The 12,827-nt window shown below is 45.1% G+C and overlaps 1 protein-coding gene across 6 annotated transcripts in view; it reads right to left on the bottom strand.

Moving 5' to 3' along the window:
• Positions 1-12,753, bottom strand: part of Fmr1 (synaptic functional regulator FMR1) — a 60,021-nt gene extending 47,268 nt beyond the window's left edge. For 3 of the 6 annotated variants that reach the window (XM_075894185.1, XM_075894187.1, XM_075894189.1), the window contains exons 1-5: positions 12,604-12,753; positions 11,955-12,007; positions 5,655-5,903; positions 1,936-2,001; positions 1,735-1,828 (exon numbers count right to left, since the gene is read on the bottom strand). In XM_075894185.1, coding sequence (XP_075750300.1) covers positions 1,735-1,828; positions 1,936-2,001; positions 5,655-5,903; positions 11,955-12,007; positions 12,604-12,675 — 534 coding nt within the window. In that variant the 5' untranslated portion in view covers positions 12,676-12,753. Of the gene's footprint in view, positions 1-1,734; positions 1,838-1,935; positions 2,002-5,654; positions 5,904-11,954; positions 12,008-12,603 lie in introns of all 6 variants that reach the window. The other 3 variants (XM_075894184.1, XM_075894188.1, XM_075894186.1) reach the window with 2 other exon arrangements.
• Positions 12,754-12,827: the final 74 nt, after the last annotated feature.

Below are 12,827 nucleotides of genomic sequence, written 5' to 3'. Positions count from 1 at the left end.
AGCCGCACGATGTTTTCTTTCGCCCACTTGGTAGCCTTTGCTTTGTCGACAGATTGCGATTCGCCGCAGACCCCTCTCCCGACAATGTCGTGGCGCTCCTTGAAGCGTTGGAGCCAACTCGAACTTGCTACGAAGTTGCCATAGCCCATGATGCAGGCAAAGTCTCTCGCTTTTCTTTGCAGCAAGGCGCCGCTCACCGGCAGATTCACGGCCCGCGTGTCCAAGAACCATTTAAAAACGACCCTTTCGACCGCTTCAAAGGCAGGTGCCCTCATCCTCTTAGCGCTTCCTTTCACGCCACGTGCAACGGCGTCGTTGATGGACTCCTGCTTGCTCAAGATGATTGACAGTGTGCTCGTCGATACGCCAAAGCCTCTTGCCGCGTTGCCTTTCTTGGTCCCCGATTCGACGGCTCTTATCATAGCCGCCCTCTTATCTAGCGTTATGCACTTTCGCTTCCCGCCTGGCGCATTCACGTTGCTGGAATCACGAGCGCAGCACGATAAAAGATAAGGCGGAAGCGGTCGAAAAAGAGAAGAAACACGCACGCAAAAGCAACGCGGCATACGTCGGCGACAATTGCAGAGACAGTGAGTGTGAAGAGAAAGGGGCAGAAGGGGCGCTCTTTTGCGCTGCCCTCTAGGAACCGGTTACTCAAGGGGAAGGGGGTATGTAAGATTAGGAAGCGCGCCTCAGTGCCATGAGAAAGGGGAGAGGGAGAATATAAAGAAGACACAAAAGAAAAGGGCGAGATGTTCGCGAAGCTCACCGCTGTTGGTGGTAGCCAAGCGGCGCACGTGCAGCAACCTCTCCTCCGGAAACAGCGCAGGCCGTCTGCTTTGCGCGCGTTGCTGGAGGGTGCATGGCGGGAGTTTTGAACTGCTAAATACACATCTCGCGTTCCATGCCATCTCAAATTCGCGTTGTGCACTGTCGTGACATCGGCTCAAAATTTTACTTCCTAACAAAATATGTTCGTTATATCCCATAACAGGCAAATTTTTGCCTCGTTAAAACGAGGTTTTGAATACATTGGTTTTATGGGGACTTTCAAGGGGAATTAGGATTTGCTCGTTATATCCATTATTTCGTTATAGCCCGTCTCATTATAACGAGGTTTAACTGTATTTATTTTTAGTTGCATTCTCGATTTTTCAGTCACGCATAAGGTCATTTTTCGCTCACAACCAACAACGCCAACGCTAGAATTTCAGTGAAATGAGCCCTTTAACGCTATCGCGTTAAAATTTGAACTAACAGTTCCTTCTCTCCTAACCATTCGGCAGTATTCAGCACCTGAAGTGTTTGCTGTGATGTGAATATGTCATCTGCTCATCATTTACAAACCTGTTTTATCCCTTAGAGGCAGGTACACTCGCCACTTTTTGTACTCACACGATGAGAAGTACCACTCTGCCTAAAGTAGAGACGAGCCGATGAACAAAAGACCTCCTTTGCACCATTGAATATGTGTAACTCTGTTATTGCACCATGGCATCGGTTGGAAAAATTCTCACTACGCGTTTGTTGGTAGACGCGCATAACTGCAACACCACAAATAAAGTTCAACCTGTGGGTGGTATAGAGCCTTAAACGTTATTCACGGCTTCGAACCTTGAGGGACAAAATTTTGTGACTCCGCTGGCTGAGGTGAGCTTGATACCCGCAGTCAGAGTGACAACGGCACCACAACAAAGCACATCATTAAGCAAGAGTAGAAAGATGCCCACTCACGATAACCATGAGGCACTCCTTGGAAGGGTTGTAGCGAACCACAGCTGCCCCGATAGCCTTCTTGAACTCCTTGTGGGCAGAGTCATCCTTGGAACTGCCACAGCCACAGAAAGAAACGCGGCCGAAGGTGCCAGGTCACGCCAACTGACCCAGAAACCAGCCAAAATTCTCTCACCACTTTAAGTTGGCTAAGATACTCACTATTCACGTAGGTCGTCAGGCACATCCAACTCAAACTTGGTGAATGTGTTCTTGGTGATAGGTGGGCTACAAACAAAAAGACCGGCACTTGTCACAGATGAGACCAGAAATTTCAAAGCACATATAGCCAAGGTGCGAAGAAGTGCCTCTTTTTTATTAGGCCCTACAATTACAATGCCACCGGATGATAATTTTTTGGCATCACTTTAAAGCAGTATAATATGTCCTGTTTCAATTTTGGTGACATTGAGAGTACTTTTTGAAAACAGCGAGCTACAAGTGGGAAGTAAAATGTGGGTGCTTAAACATTGGTGAGCGTGCGACATACCAGCAGCTGAAATGACATGCCCCTACTTCACGATAAAAAGTGTGCCCCACCCCCCATTAGAATATTGCTCTCCTACACCAACAGCAGAGGCAACCAGAACCCCCGACAGAGCAACCTGAAACAAATTGAGGGAGGAAAGAGATTAAGCTTGTGGGGGTGCTAACACCCCCGGGGGGTAAAGTAGTTTGCGCCTCCTGGTGCACGTGTTCTGCGCATAAGCCGCATTTAGTGTTCACAGCTATCGAGCAGTAGGTGGCGTTCAAACCATCATCATCATGGTTAGAACGGTAGCGCCGGCAGCGACGCCTGGCAGCAAGCATGGGTGGCGGCTGGCACTAACGGTTGTCTGTAGCGGTGGGTCCCCTGTGCACGACACTGCAGGTTGTGTGCCAGGGGCCCTCGTGGCAAGTCCAGCGTTGGCGAAGCCGCCTCGAGTGTGTTCTTGTGTTTGTTTTCTCATGTTGAGTGTGGTGTAATATTGTGTTGTTTAGCGTGTTGATCATAATTGATGTTATAACTCGGCTGACAGTATCATCATTCTAAAAGCATTTAAATAAATGTGTATTGTTAGGTTTGGTCCGGCAGTGTCAACTGCGTCCGTTCCCTCCAAGAGCAGGGCTTCTCTCCACTTCACTATCCCACAAGATCCCCTTCCCGTGCCAGTCTAGGTGGTGCCACCTACGCCCCAGTGAATAGTTTGCCCCACATTAGAAAATTTCACAACCCGGAATGTAGCACTCTGTACAATACTTTCAACAGACCAACACTCATGGCATCTATTCGTTAGTTATTGTTTCAAACATTGGCAAAGTCACTGCTTCCAAAAGATGCGTTGTGGAAAGCGGTTGTTCCACTTTCGATGCATGTGTAAACTGACTGGGCTACATGTTCTAGAAGCTAGCAGCGAATGCAGGTCAAGAATGGTGGACGAGTAAACTTTCTGTGCATCTCCAGGTATAACCTTCGCCTCAAGCAAGTGATCAGGTACTCAAAGGTACTCAACACGTCAAGTATTATCTTTGAGTACCATATTTACTTGCGTAATGAATGCACTCGCATAATAAACGCACACCCAACTTCAGTCAGCAAAATCTGGATTTTATTTCTCCCACGTAATAAAAAACGCACTCCCTATATTCGTCACTGCAGTACCGCTAACAGGCACATGGCACCTCCTTGCCCGTTGAATGTCTTCTGTTTATTATTATTATGCCAACACAGCTCGCTCCCTTCTACCTTTATCACCGCTGCCATATTGTTCTTTCTATTTGCACATGGCACGTACCCCTGTCCTTTTTTTTTCATTATTATTATTATCCATGTACCACAGCAGGGTCCACAAACTGTATGAATGTAGAGACATCGCAGCTGATAAGCAAACAGCAAGCGAAGGTCATGAAACTGCCCGCGCCAACCGACGGTCGCTTCCTGCAAATACGGCTCACCCAATTGTTCGCGATTTTCGAGCAACATCGACATAGTTTCATGTTTCCATGGCTGTCGCGAAGGGCCATTGGTCACCATCGTGTCACAGGTTTCTGGAAACCAGAAAAAATTGCTTGTCGCCCAGGAAAGATCGTGACCATTCCCGTAATATGGTCGCACCCCTGATTCTCGCTTCGGTTCCGATTTGCTTTCATGCTTGTTATTCGCACATGTTTCAAGGAACACAAGACATAGGCTACCATTTCTACAGTAGCTTCTTATGTGAACAGCGAGACTGCAGCCATACTTTGCCATTAAACTTGTTATCGACGGCTTATTTTAACGCTTGAGTGGTAGATTGGTGCATTATCAAAAAAGTTGCGGTCGTCATGTGAGCTTGCCATGAAGCACAAAAAGTGCAAACAAATAGTCGAGATGTTGAATACCATACGCAAAGCTTGTAAGCATTGCGGTAGGGTTCGTTGCGGTAGATGCGCTTTGAACATAAAACACATGCTAGGATTACTAGGATAGGATGCTAGCATAGAATTATGCGAGTGCTAAAATTACGCGAGTAAATACGGTATATATAGCCCGTTCCAAACACCTTAACAGAAATGACTCCCGCAACTTATTACAGTCACCTACCTATTTCCTTATACGAGACTTCGATGTATCGCATTTCTTCGGAGCCATGCAATGAAGAAAGTGTGAATTCACCACTGGCTTGTGATGAAACAGAAAACACTGATAGAACTCATTAAAGAGGAGTAATGTCTGCAAAATCAGTAACCACAGTATTATATACTAAAATTCTATGCTACTCATTCTTCTTTTTCAATGTGTGACAACATGAGACTTCGTGAAATAGGTCAGCGCTTCCTTACAATATATTTTTTGACTTTAGCAATTATGAAACCCAGCTTCGCAGACAATCCAGCTAATTTTTAAAATATTCTCTTGTTACTTTTTATCTGGAGTACTTTATTCTTTGTTTCAGTTAGACGATTTCCCTGCTGATCCAAGAGACCTGAAATAAGAATTCACTTTTGTCTTCTGGAATGAACTAACCTATTTTGTTTCAGTTTGACGATTTTCCAGCTGAACCAAGAGCCCTGAAATAAGATTGATTAATTGATTGATTGATAAGTGGGGTTTAACGTCCCAAAACCACTATATGATTATGAGAGACGCCGTAGTGGAGGGCTCTGAAAATTTCGACCACCCGGGGTTCTTTAATGTGCACCCAAATCTGAGCACACAGACCTACAACATTTCCGCCTCCATCGGAAATGCAGCCGCCGCAGCCGGAATTCGAACCCGCGACCTGCGGGTCAGCAGCTGAGTACCTTAGCCACTAGACCACCGCGGCACGGTGCCTGAAATAAGAATTGACTTTTAGTCGTCTGGAGTGAAATAATCTATACATTTTATCTGTTGCTACAATGTGGATGGCAATTTTGTGAGGCATATAGCTTGACACTATGGCCATCTTTAACCCTTTGTGATCTGAACACTTTCCCACCTTTTGTTCGTTCTGGTCCAAATGTAAAAGGCTCAATCCTCAAGTGAAGGAAGTTTACTTGCTCTTTCACAGAGGGTGTATATTGTAATGAGAAAATGTGCGACTGAATCGACCACAAAAGAACTTGTACAGCAGCGCATGACAACGGACCGCTACGGCCATGTGTTGTCAGGCAAGGAATGACATCCGACCGCACCAGGTGAATCAATGAACTGCTGCCTTTTGTCAAGTTTCATTTTTCCAAGAATTACTGAACTACTAATATTGATAAATAAATAAAAAAATACTATATACTTTTTTTAGAATGCAATCTTTGAATCTATGTTTCTTGGAAACTGAAAAGGTAAGAGTACGAGTGGAGGTTCAATTTTAAGTGCAAGGGGCGCAGCTCCAGAAAAAGAAAATGGCTCCAAAGTAATGAGTTTAAGAGGGCTGTCTTACTTGGGGTTTTTTGGCCGCAGACGGTCGGAAGGTACAATCTCCGAGTAAGCCGTGTCCCAGCCCAGGTACTCCACCACATGGAAGTCACCCTTAGTCATCTTGACCCTCGCATCCCACCAACCAGAGGCCTCCTGATCATTGGCTTTAGAAAACACTTCCACTTCCTGGCCTTCGGTAAAAATTTCGTCACCACGTGTGCTCGCTGGCAGTCGCACTCGTTGGAACGGGAACTTGTTTGGTGGCTGCCAGCTGCACCACAACAAACAATTCAACATGTCATATCTTAGGCTGCCTCTCGACATAAGAATACCCGCACCTATTAAAAAAAGGGGGAGGGGGGAGTGCCATTCATTGCTTTTTAGATAATGTTCAAAGTACCTTGCTGCATTGGCATACCCACCTCATGGGCCAGGAACCAAACTCAACCAGTGATGTTGTGGTACTACGGCGAAGAGTTCCCATTTCAGGGACATGAAAATTCCATATTTTGGGGATTTTCCCCCGTAACCATTGACAGAATTCCCAACATATTTCCTGCACAACAGTATTAATTTCTGCCCCCATCCGCGCACACACATACTTTAATTACACGTGTCTCACGCACTGGGGTCTTTTGAAATCATGACCAGCCCCTCGACAGCTGCAGAACAAAAACTAGACTATTAATTCATATACTGTTAGTACACTGCACATTGTATTTAACAATTCCTGAAAATTCCTACAATATCTAGATTCCCTTTGGCTCAAAATGACAGGCGAAAATCTTGCTGAAAAAAAAAAAAATTCCCTGCACGAAACATCACTGAACTCGACGCAACTGTCTAAAATATTAGCAGGCACCCCGCGAGCAGTTCAGGGCTTCCACATGTAGAACAAAGTGTGCGGGCCTGAGTATTATTAACTGGCATCGACTTGTCTCAGACAAGGAAACCCATGCAAGCTCGAAAGGTGAATACAAACAAAGAAATAGTTCACGCTGCTCTCTTTGCTCTCAAGTATTTACTAACAATACAGAAGTGCTCATATCATTACAGTGATTAGATGCGCTTTGAACATAAAACCATAGGGCACAACAGATATCCCAATTAGGTGGCACGCATACTTCAAGCACAAAACTGCCAGATCAATGGATAAACTAGGATGATGAGCCCTGTAGCGATGATGAGCCCCATTTGAGCAATTAGAGCATGCAGAACACTTGACTTGTGTACCTTAAGCACTGTGAATGCGGCACTTTCTTGAACTTCTTGTATAACCAATTTTAACGAAGATGAACAACAGTATCAGTGAACATGCGCATTCTTTTACATTTCACTAATACCTTGCCCGTAAAATATGTATGGGGGGGAAATGTACAGCTGCAGCTTCGTCTGTGTATAACGCAGGAGCAGCCAGTTTTTGCTCTACGGGCAAAACCTCGGGGCAGTATCGGGCGCTGATGTGGTCAGCCTGACAGCTAGGCCGCACACGCTTATGATACAGCACACCTCAGAGCCCACAACTGCCTCGAGGTTTCGCCCCCCAGGGCAAGAACTGTCTGCTTGCAGGCTATACACAGACGTGGCCGCGGCTGTACATAATGTAGTGGCGATCATGTCAGAGAAGTATGAAACGGCAACACATGCACTAATGCCCCCATGCTACCACTCGAAGTACCGTGTGAAGGAAACAAGTTAAAAAGAAAATGTGGGGTAAAGGGAAATCTAAGCATCAATATGTGGGCTTGAAAAGGTCCCTCAGCCACAGTAAATGAGAGAATGAGGAATGAGCGCCCCTATGTGAACATTATATGAAGCAGGTAGAAAGAGCACATTTGAGGACAGTTAAGCATCACATACTGATGGCATGGTGAAAATTTTGTTAGTTACAACTTTTTGTACATTCTGCAGATTTGAATTTTTTTCCCTGTAAGGCTCCACCTAGACAGAGCCTTGCAATTCCATTCTATGCATGAAATATGTTTCTGTCTACGAGGGCAGCAAATCATATTACTAAACTCATATTTCAGCAGACTACTGTTTGCGAAAGACACCTGTAGAGCTATGTTTCTAGTCAGTATTTCATGAAGTGTATGTAACTATGCAAAGCTCAAAGTAAAAAAACCCTCCCAACGGAGGCAAGTCCCAACTTCGAGGTGCGTGACGATGACTGAACACGTACTGGTGATCAGTAACAAGAACGACAAATTTGTTTACATCCCAGTGAGTTCTGCAAAAACCCAGTAACGGCTGGGAACAGGAACTTAAAGAATTTAGCCTTTTGTGGGACAGCAGGACACATACGTCCTACTTTTTCTTTTGCAGAAACCTTTTTTTCCCACATCAATTGTCACAATTAGCACAACACTAAGTGGCTACTGTCTCATATAAGTCTCGAGAAAAATTTAACTCGAGAAAAATTATTTAAGCGCGATTTCGAAAGGTGGCGGCTGTGCCATAATGCTTTTTAAATTTGCAATTTTTGGGGAAGCTTTTGAATTTCTGTCCCATTCATATAAAAAAAAGAACTGTCAAATGAATTGCCAGATATTCCAGTTCTGGTTTATTAAGTAGGCAATTTCAGTTCCCAGTCATCCTGTGTTTATGTAGACTTGCACAGTATATTGACTGAAGAATGCATTGAAACATCGTTATCTACGAAGCTGCCACACTTTTCAGTAAGCGTAATTGTGGATAATGTTACAAGATAATAATTTTCTTGGTAGCATATACCTCTTGAGAAGTGAGGATATTTTGGAATAACTAGAGTAAACGACCATTTCGACAGCGGAAAAAGGGACCGCGCGATTGGCAAAGAATGGTTTGTGTGTGTGGTGAAGCAAGCTTTACAGGAGCAGACCACAACTTCACGAAGTCTTGTAAGGCGTATGTGCAGGTGCTGTTCCACTGCTGGAAATAAGGTGCCCACAATGTTCCTCTGCACAACATCACAAGTGCTCCTCTATGCCACTTGTTATGACCGTTTCCCAAACACTCACTGATGTGATCGCGTGCAGGCACCTTCACTTCCTTTTTTGAGGTTAATGCCGCAGCCAGTTTTTATAACATCATGCCAAAAATATAGGCGAACCTACAAAGGGTTAGCATGCAGCATTCTGATGCTCCGCACGCACGAAGTGAAGAAAAGAGAGACATCTATCATCTGCAGATGATAGATTTGCAGTTGTCAATGTTATGCTACATGGGACCAGTGACTGATTACGAATGTTTCTTAAGGGTTCCGACCTTGACTGGCTCATGATTGATGATTTGTGGGGTTTAACGTCCCAAAACCACCATATGATTATGAGAGACGCCGTAGTGGAGGGCTCCGGAAATTTTGACCACCTGGGGTTCTTTAACGGGCACCCAAATCTGAGCACACGGGCCTACGACATTTCCGCCTCCATCGGAAATGCAGCCGCCGCAGCCGGGATTTGATCCCGCGACCTGCGGGTCAGCTGCCGAGTACCTTAGCCACTAGACCACCGCGGCGGGGCAACTGGCTCATGAAACACAAAGCCATCTTGCAAGTTCAGTAAATTAGAGACAGTGTAGAACTTAGAAATTCTTGAACATGGGCATGCACGTGCCCATGCAACCAGAAACGGCAGCTCCAATGCCATTTTCTAAAGTTGCTTATATTGCTTCGCAGAATAGTGTACAGCGCGCATGTGGGGGTTGAGTAACCACACGATCAAGATAAGCACTCCAGCGTGAAGCTCCCTTACTGTTAATTCCTCAAGACAAGTTCTCAAAATAATGCCTCAAGTCAGCCATTAATTATATTGTGCAAAGCATACAGGTACAGTCAAGCACAAAAATTTGCAGACCACATGAGTGTGCCAAACTGCCTGCTCGCGCTATTCGGTCGAGCACCGAATAACACAAGCTGTTCATTTATATATATATACCCCTAATTCATTTATATGCTAATGAATAACTAAATTCATTGGTATATAAATTTTCTGCTGGCACACTATTCAGTGTTTTCATGCAAAGCACTCATCTGCTGCATGACCGCCCCACTTCTACTTTGATAACAGTGAAAGTTATCATGGCGTGCTTCTATGGGTGCCCTTGAGCAGACTCACTTTGAGGGAAAGATTGCATCTGATAAGAGATGCTGATAAGTTGCTCTTGAAACAGATGCACATAGCCACAACTTCCGAACAGCGTGTGCCGTTAAAAAGTGAAAGGTGGGAATTATAGACAGGCAAACCACTTATTAGCGAAAAGATGCGATTGGGGCATCACACTGCTGTTTTAGTGGAAATACAACAAAATGCCCTTAGCCCTGCACTCACCTGGTCGGTAAACTTTTGTGGCTGACTGTACATACAACAAGTTTTGGTGTTTATGGCTGTAGAAGTGGCAAAAGCACACCCAGCCACCACTTTCATTACCACATAATGCACACGAAATTGTGCGATAATTCTTGATCAACCATTTATAATTAGTGGCGAAAGGCAGTAAAACAACAATAGCTCAGAAACACTGATACTGAACATACTCTATCGTGTGACCCACTCAGGATGCCCCAATACACATAAGCAGTTCGCTCACTTGACGCACTTGAAAGTCACCCCAAGCAACTGTGTGTGTGTGGGGGGAGGGGAACTAGCATTTCCTTCTCTCATTTATTCATAGCGAGCGACTCATTGTGGCAGACTTGATGCCTTGAAGGGGCCCTCCGCCTGCCTTGTTTAACACAAGAATGCGTACAGTAATAAACACAGAGACGAATGCAAAAAAAAAAAAAACATTATGTAAATGAGCGCATAAAAACTAGCATTAGTCTTCAAAGTTCAAACCTCGAGCAGACAACACTAAGAAATGTTCTCTTCGGCATTTCACCCTCCTACCGTCATCAAATGCACTTGCAATTTCCACCGTGTTTTTTAGATCCATACTGGAAGACTCTCCTCATGGTCGTAGTTGTGCAGTGCCCCTAGCATAGTTTAGAAATCGTTTTCATAGTTTCGTATTTATAAGTGGAAATCCTTTTGTTTCAAATGAAGCAGTGATATTTATCATTTTTAGTACACATGGCCTAGCGGGAACCATTTGAGTATCACATGTGCCTTGTCGCGTCAAACCAATCAAAACGCCCAGCCAATGTCATCGCTCCCACGGGATGAAACATCACTTCTAATCTCAAAAATAGCCACTCTGTGTCGCTCTAGTCGCAAACTATTGTGCTTTTTCTGCTTAAATAAAACTATACCAGTGTTGTTTTTCGCGTTGCCACTTGTACGACGACATCAGTGAATCCCACAGTTCCAAAAGAAATGAAAAGAAAAAAAAAAGCTCAATTTGTGACACAGGGACCCTTTTAATGCATGAAGTGCACGAGAGGACACAGCAGTCACAGCTCAATCGGAAGAGCATCAAGCGAGTTTTCCGAAGGTTGCGAATTTGGTCCCTGCTGGCGGCAAGTTGACATTTAGTTTACATTTATCACATCTATCGTACTACAATACCATTAAAACAGAGCAATCTATGTCCTCCCTCCCCCATACATTTCATGACTTTATTATCAGTTGGTTTTCATTCGGGTTATATCAACAAAGAAGGATGCCTTTAAAAAAAAATTCCCATCTTTCATTCAACCAAGTGCCTGTGACATGCGAGTTTGTTACTTCTGTAAAGCCAAAGCAGATGCGTTTTTTCCTTTGCAATATTAAATACAGTACATAAGCATCAAGCAATTTAGGGCTTTGTCGCATTATTTCAAGCAAGCTTGTTTCGTTTTGCAACATTCACCTCCAGGCTATGCAAAGCCCCCCCAAACTAGTTTCCCGAAAATACTAAGGCAAAGCTTGGAATCCCAAACGCCCCACCTCCCAGTACGTTTTTTTTTTATTCCAGACATGGTTGAATCGCAATTAAGTCAATGCCTTTTTTTGTGTGTGCAGATAACAAAACCGTAATGGTACGCCCACTACAAACACTGCAACGTTAAGGGCAATTACCAGAGCCGCTAAAAGAGCCCGAAACCTGCATGCGAGGTGGTTGATCCCGCCCATGCGCACCCCGCTCGCGCCGGAGCCACGCGGAGAGGCTGACCGCAAAAAAAATCGTGCACAGCGATGAGTTTCACTTTCTCGAGCCTTCACATTCCGCACAACAAGAGCCAAAATAGAGACTGCATCCACTTCGGTCAACGCGAACTTTCGTTAAGAGCTCAATGCGGGAAACAAGCGGAGGATCTCGTATCAGGCGTGCGCCCGCTATGCTCGCTCGCACACCGAGGGAGGAGCCACACCAGATCTCGCCGCGTCTGACCACAAGGGCAGTACCAAATAAAGAAAGCACTCACTCATTTTCGAACGCGACTGTGATGTCGTTCTCGTGGACGTCGACGACGAAGGCCTGCGCAGAAAAAGAGCAGCAGCACGTGAGCCTCGCACAGAGGCGTTTCGCGAACGCGAGGTCCCGAGACGCTGGCAACGCCGTAGCGGAGGGCACATATCTTCGCCGTTCGGCGATAAGCCACTTCAACCCGCTAAGCTTCGGCGTTAGGTCGCCACATTATTTCACAGCATGCACACGGAAGCTAGCGGCGATTTTATTAGGTTCAGTGACCCTATAAAGGCAGACGCCTTCGCAAAGGGAGAAACAAAGCTGTCACAGGCAGTGCTGCTTGGCCACACCGCGCGTGGTCCGATGGCACGGCGCAACAACAAAGCACGCTGCCAGGAGCGTAAAAAGCGCGTTTTCCGTCGCAAATCCTCACAAAAGAACGCGTTCGCTGGTACTTAAGCCTAAATTAAGGCCGGCAGCGACAGTTTGGATGGAGAGCGGCAACGCATTTCTAACCCTAACAAAACTTTCGAGTTCGGTCTGGCGTCCAACACGTTTAAGCAATGCGCGGCGCCTGGAAATTAATCTGGAAACTATCCTCCAGCTTCAACAGTGTCTCCTATGCAACAGAAAAAAATAATTTAAAATAGTATCAGCAAATTTACCTTATAGTGGGCTCCGTTTTCGCCGCGTACTTCGACCGTCAGGTCCTCCATCTTTACAGTCATGAGCATCATGGGATTTGGATCGGTGCTATTTTTTATGCGGACTATTCGTATCCACCGATGGTCGCTATCGCTTTTCTTCAAATGCGCTTTATGCGTAAATTTTTGTGTATCAAAGTAATCAAATCTCTATCACGCCAAACGTTGATGCGATCTTATTTTTA

The sequence above is a fragment of the Rhipicephalus microplus genome, chromosome 1 (assembly GCF_043290135.1).
Source record: "Rhipicephalus microplus isolate Deutch F79 chromosome 1, USDA_Rmic, whole genome shotgun sequence".
Classification (NCBI taxonomy): Eukaryota; Metazoa; Arthropoda; class Arachnida; order Ixodida; family Ixodidae; genus Rhipicephalus; species Rhipicephalus microplus.
Note: the sequence above shows the minus strand (reverse complement) of the source record. Positions and strands in the feature narration are given on the sequence as shown.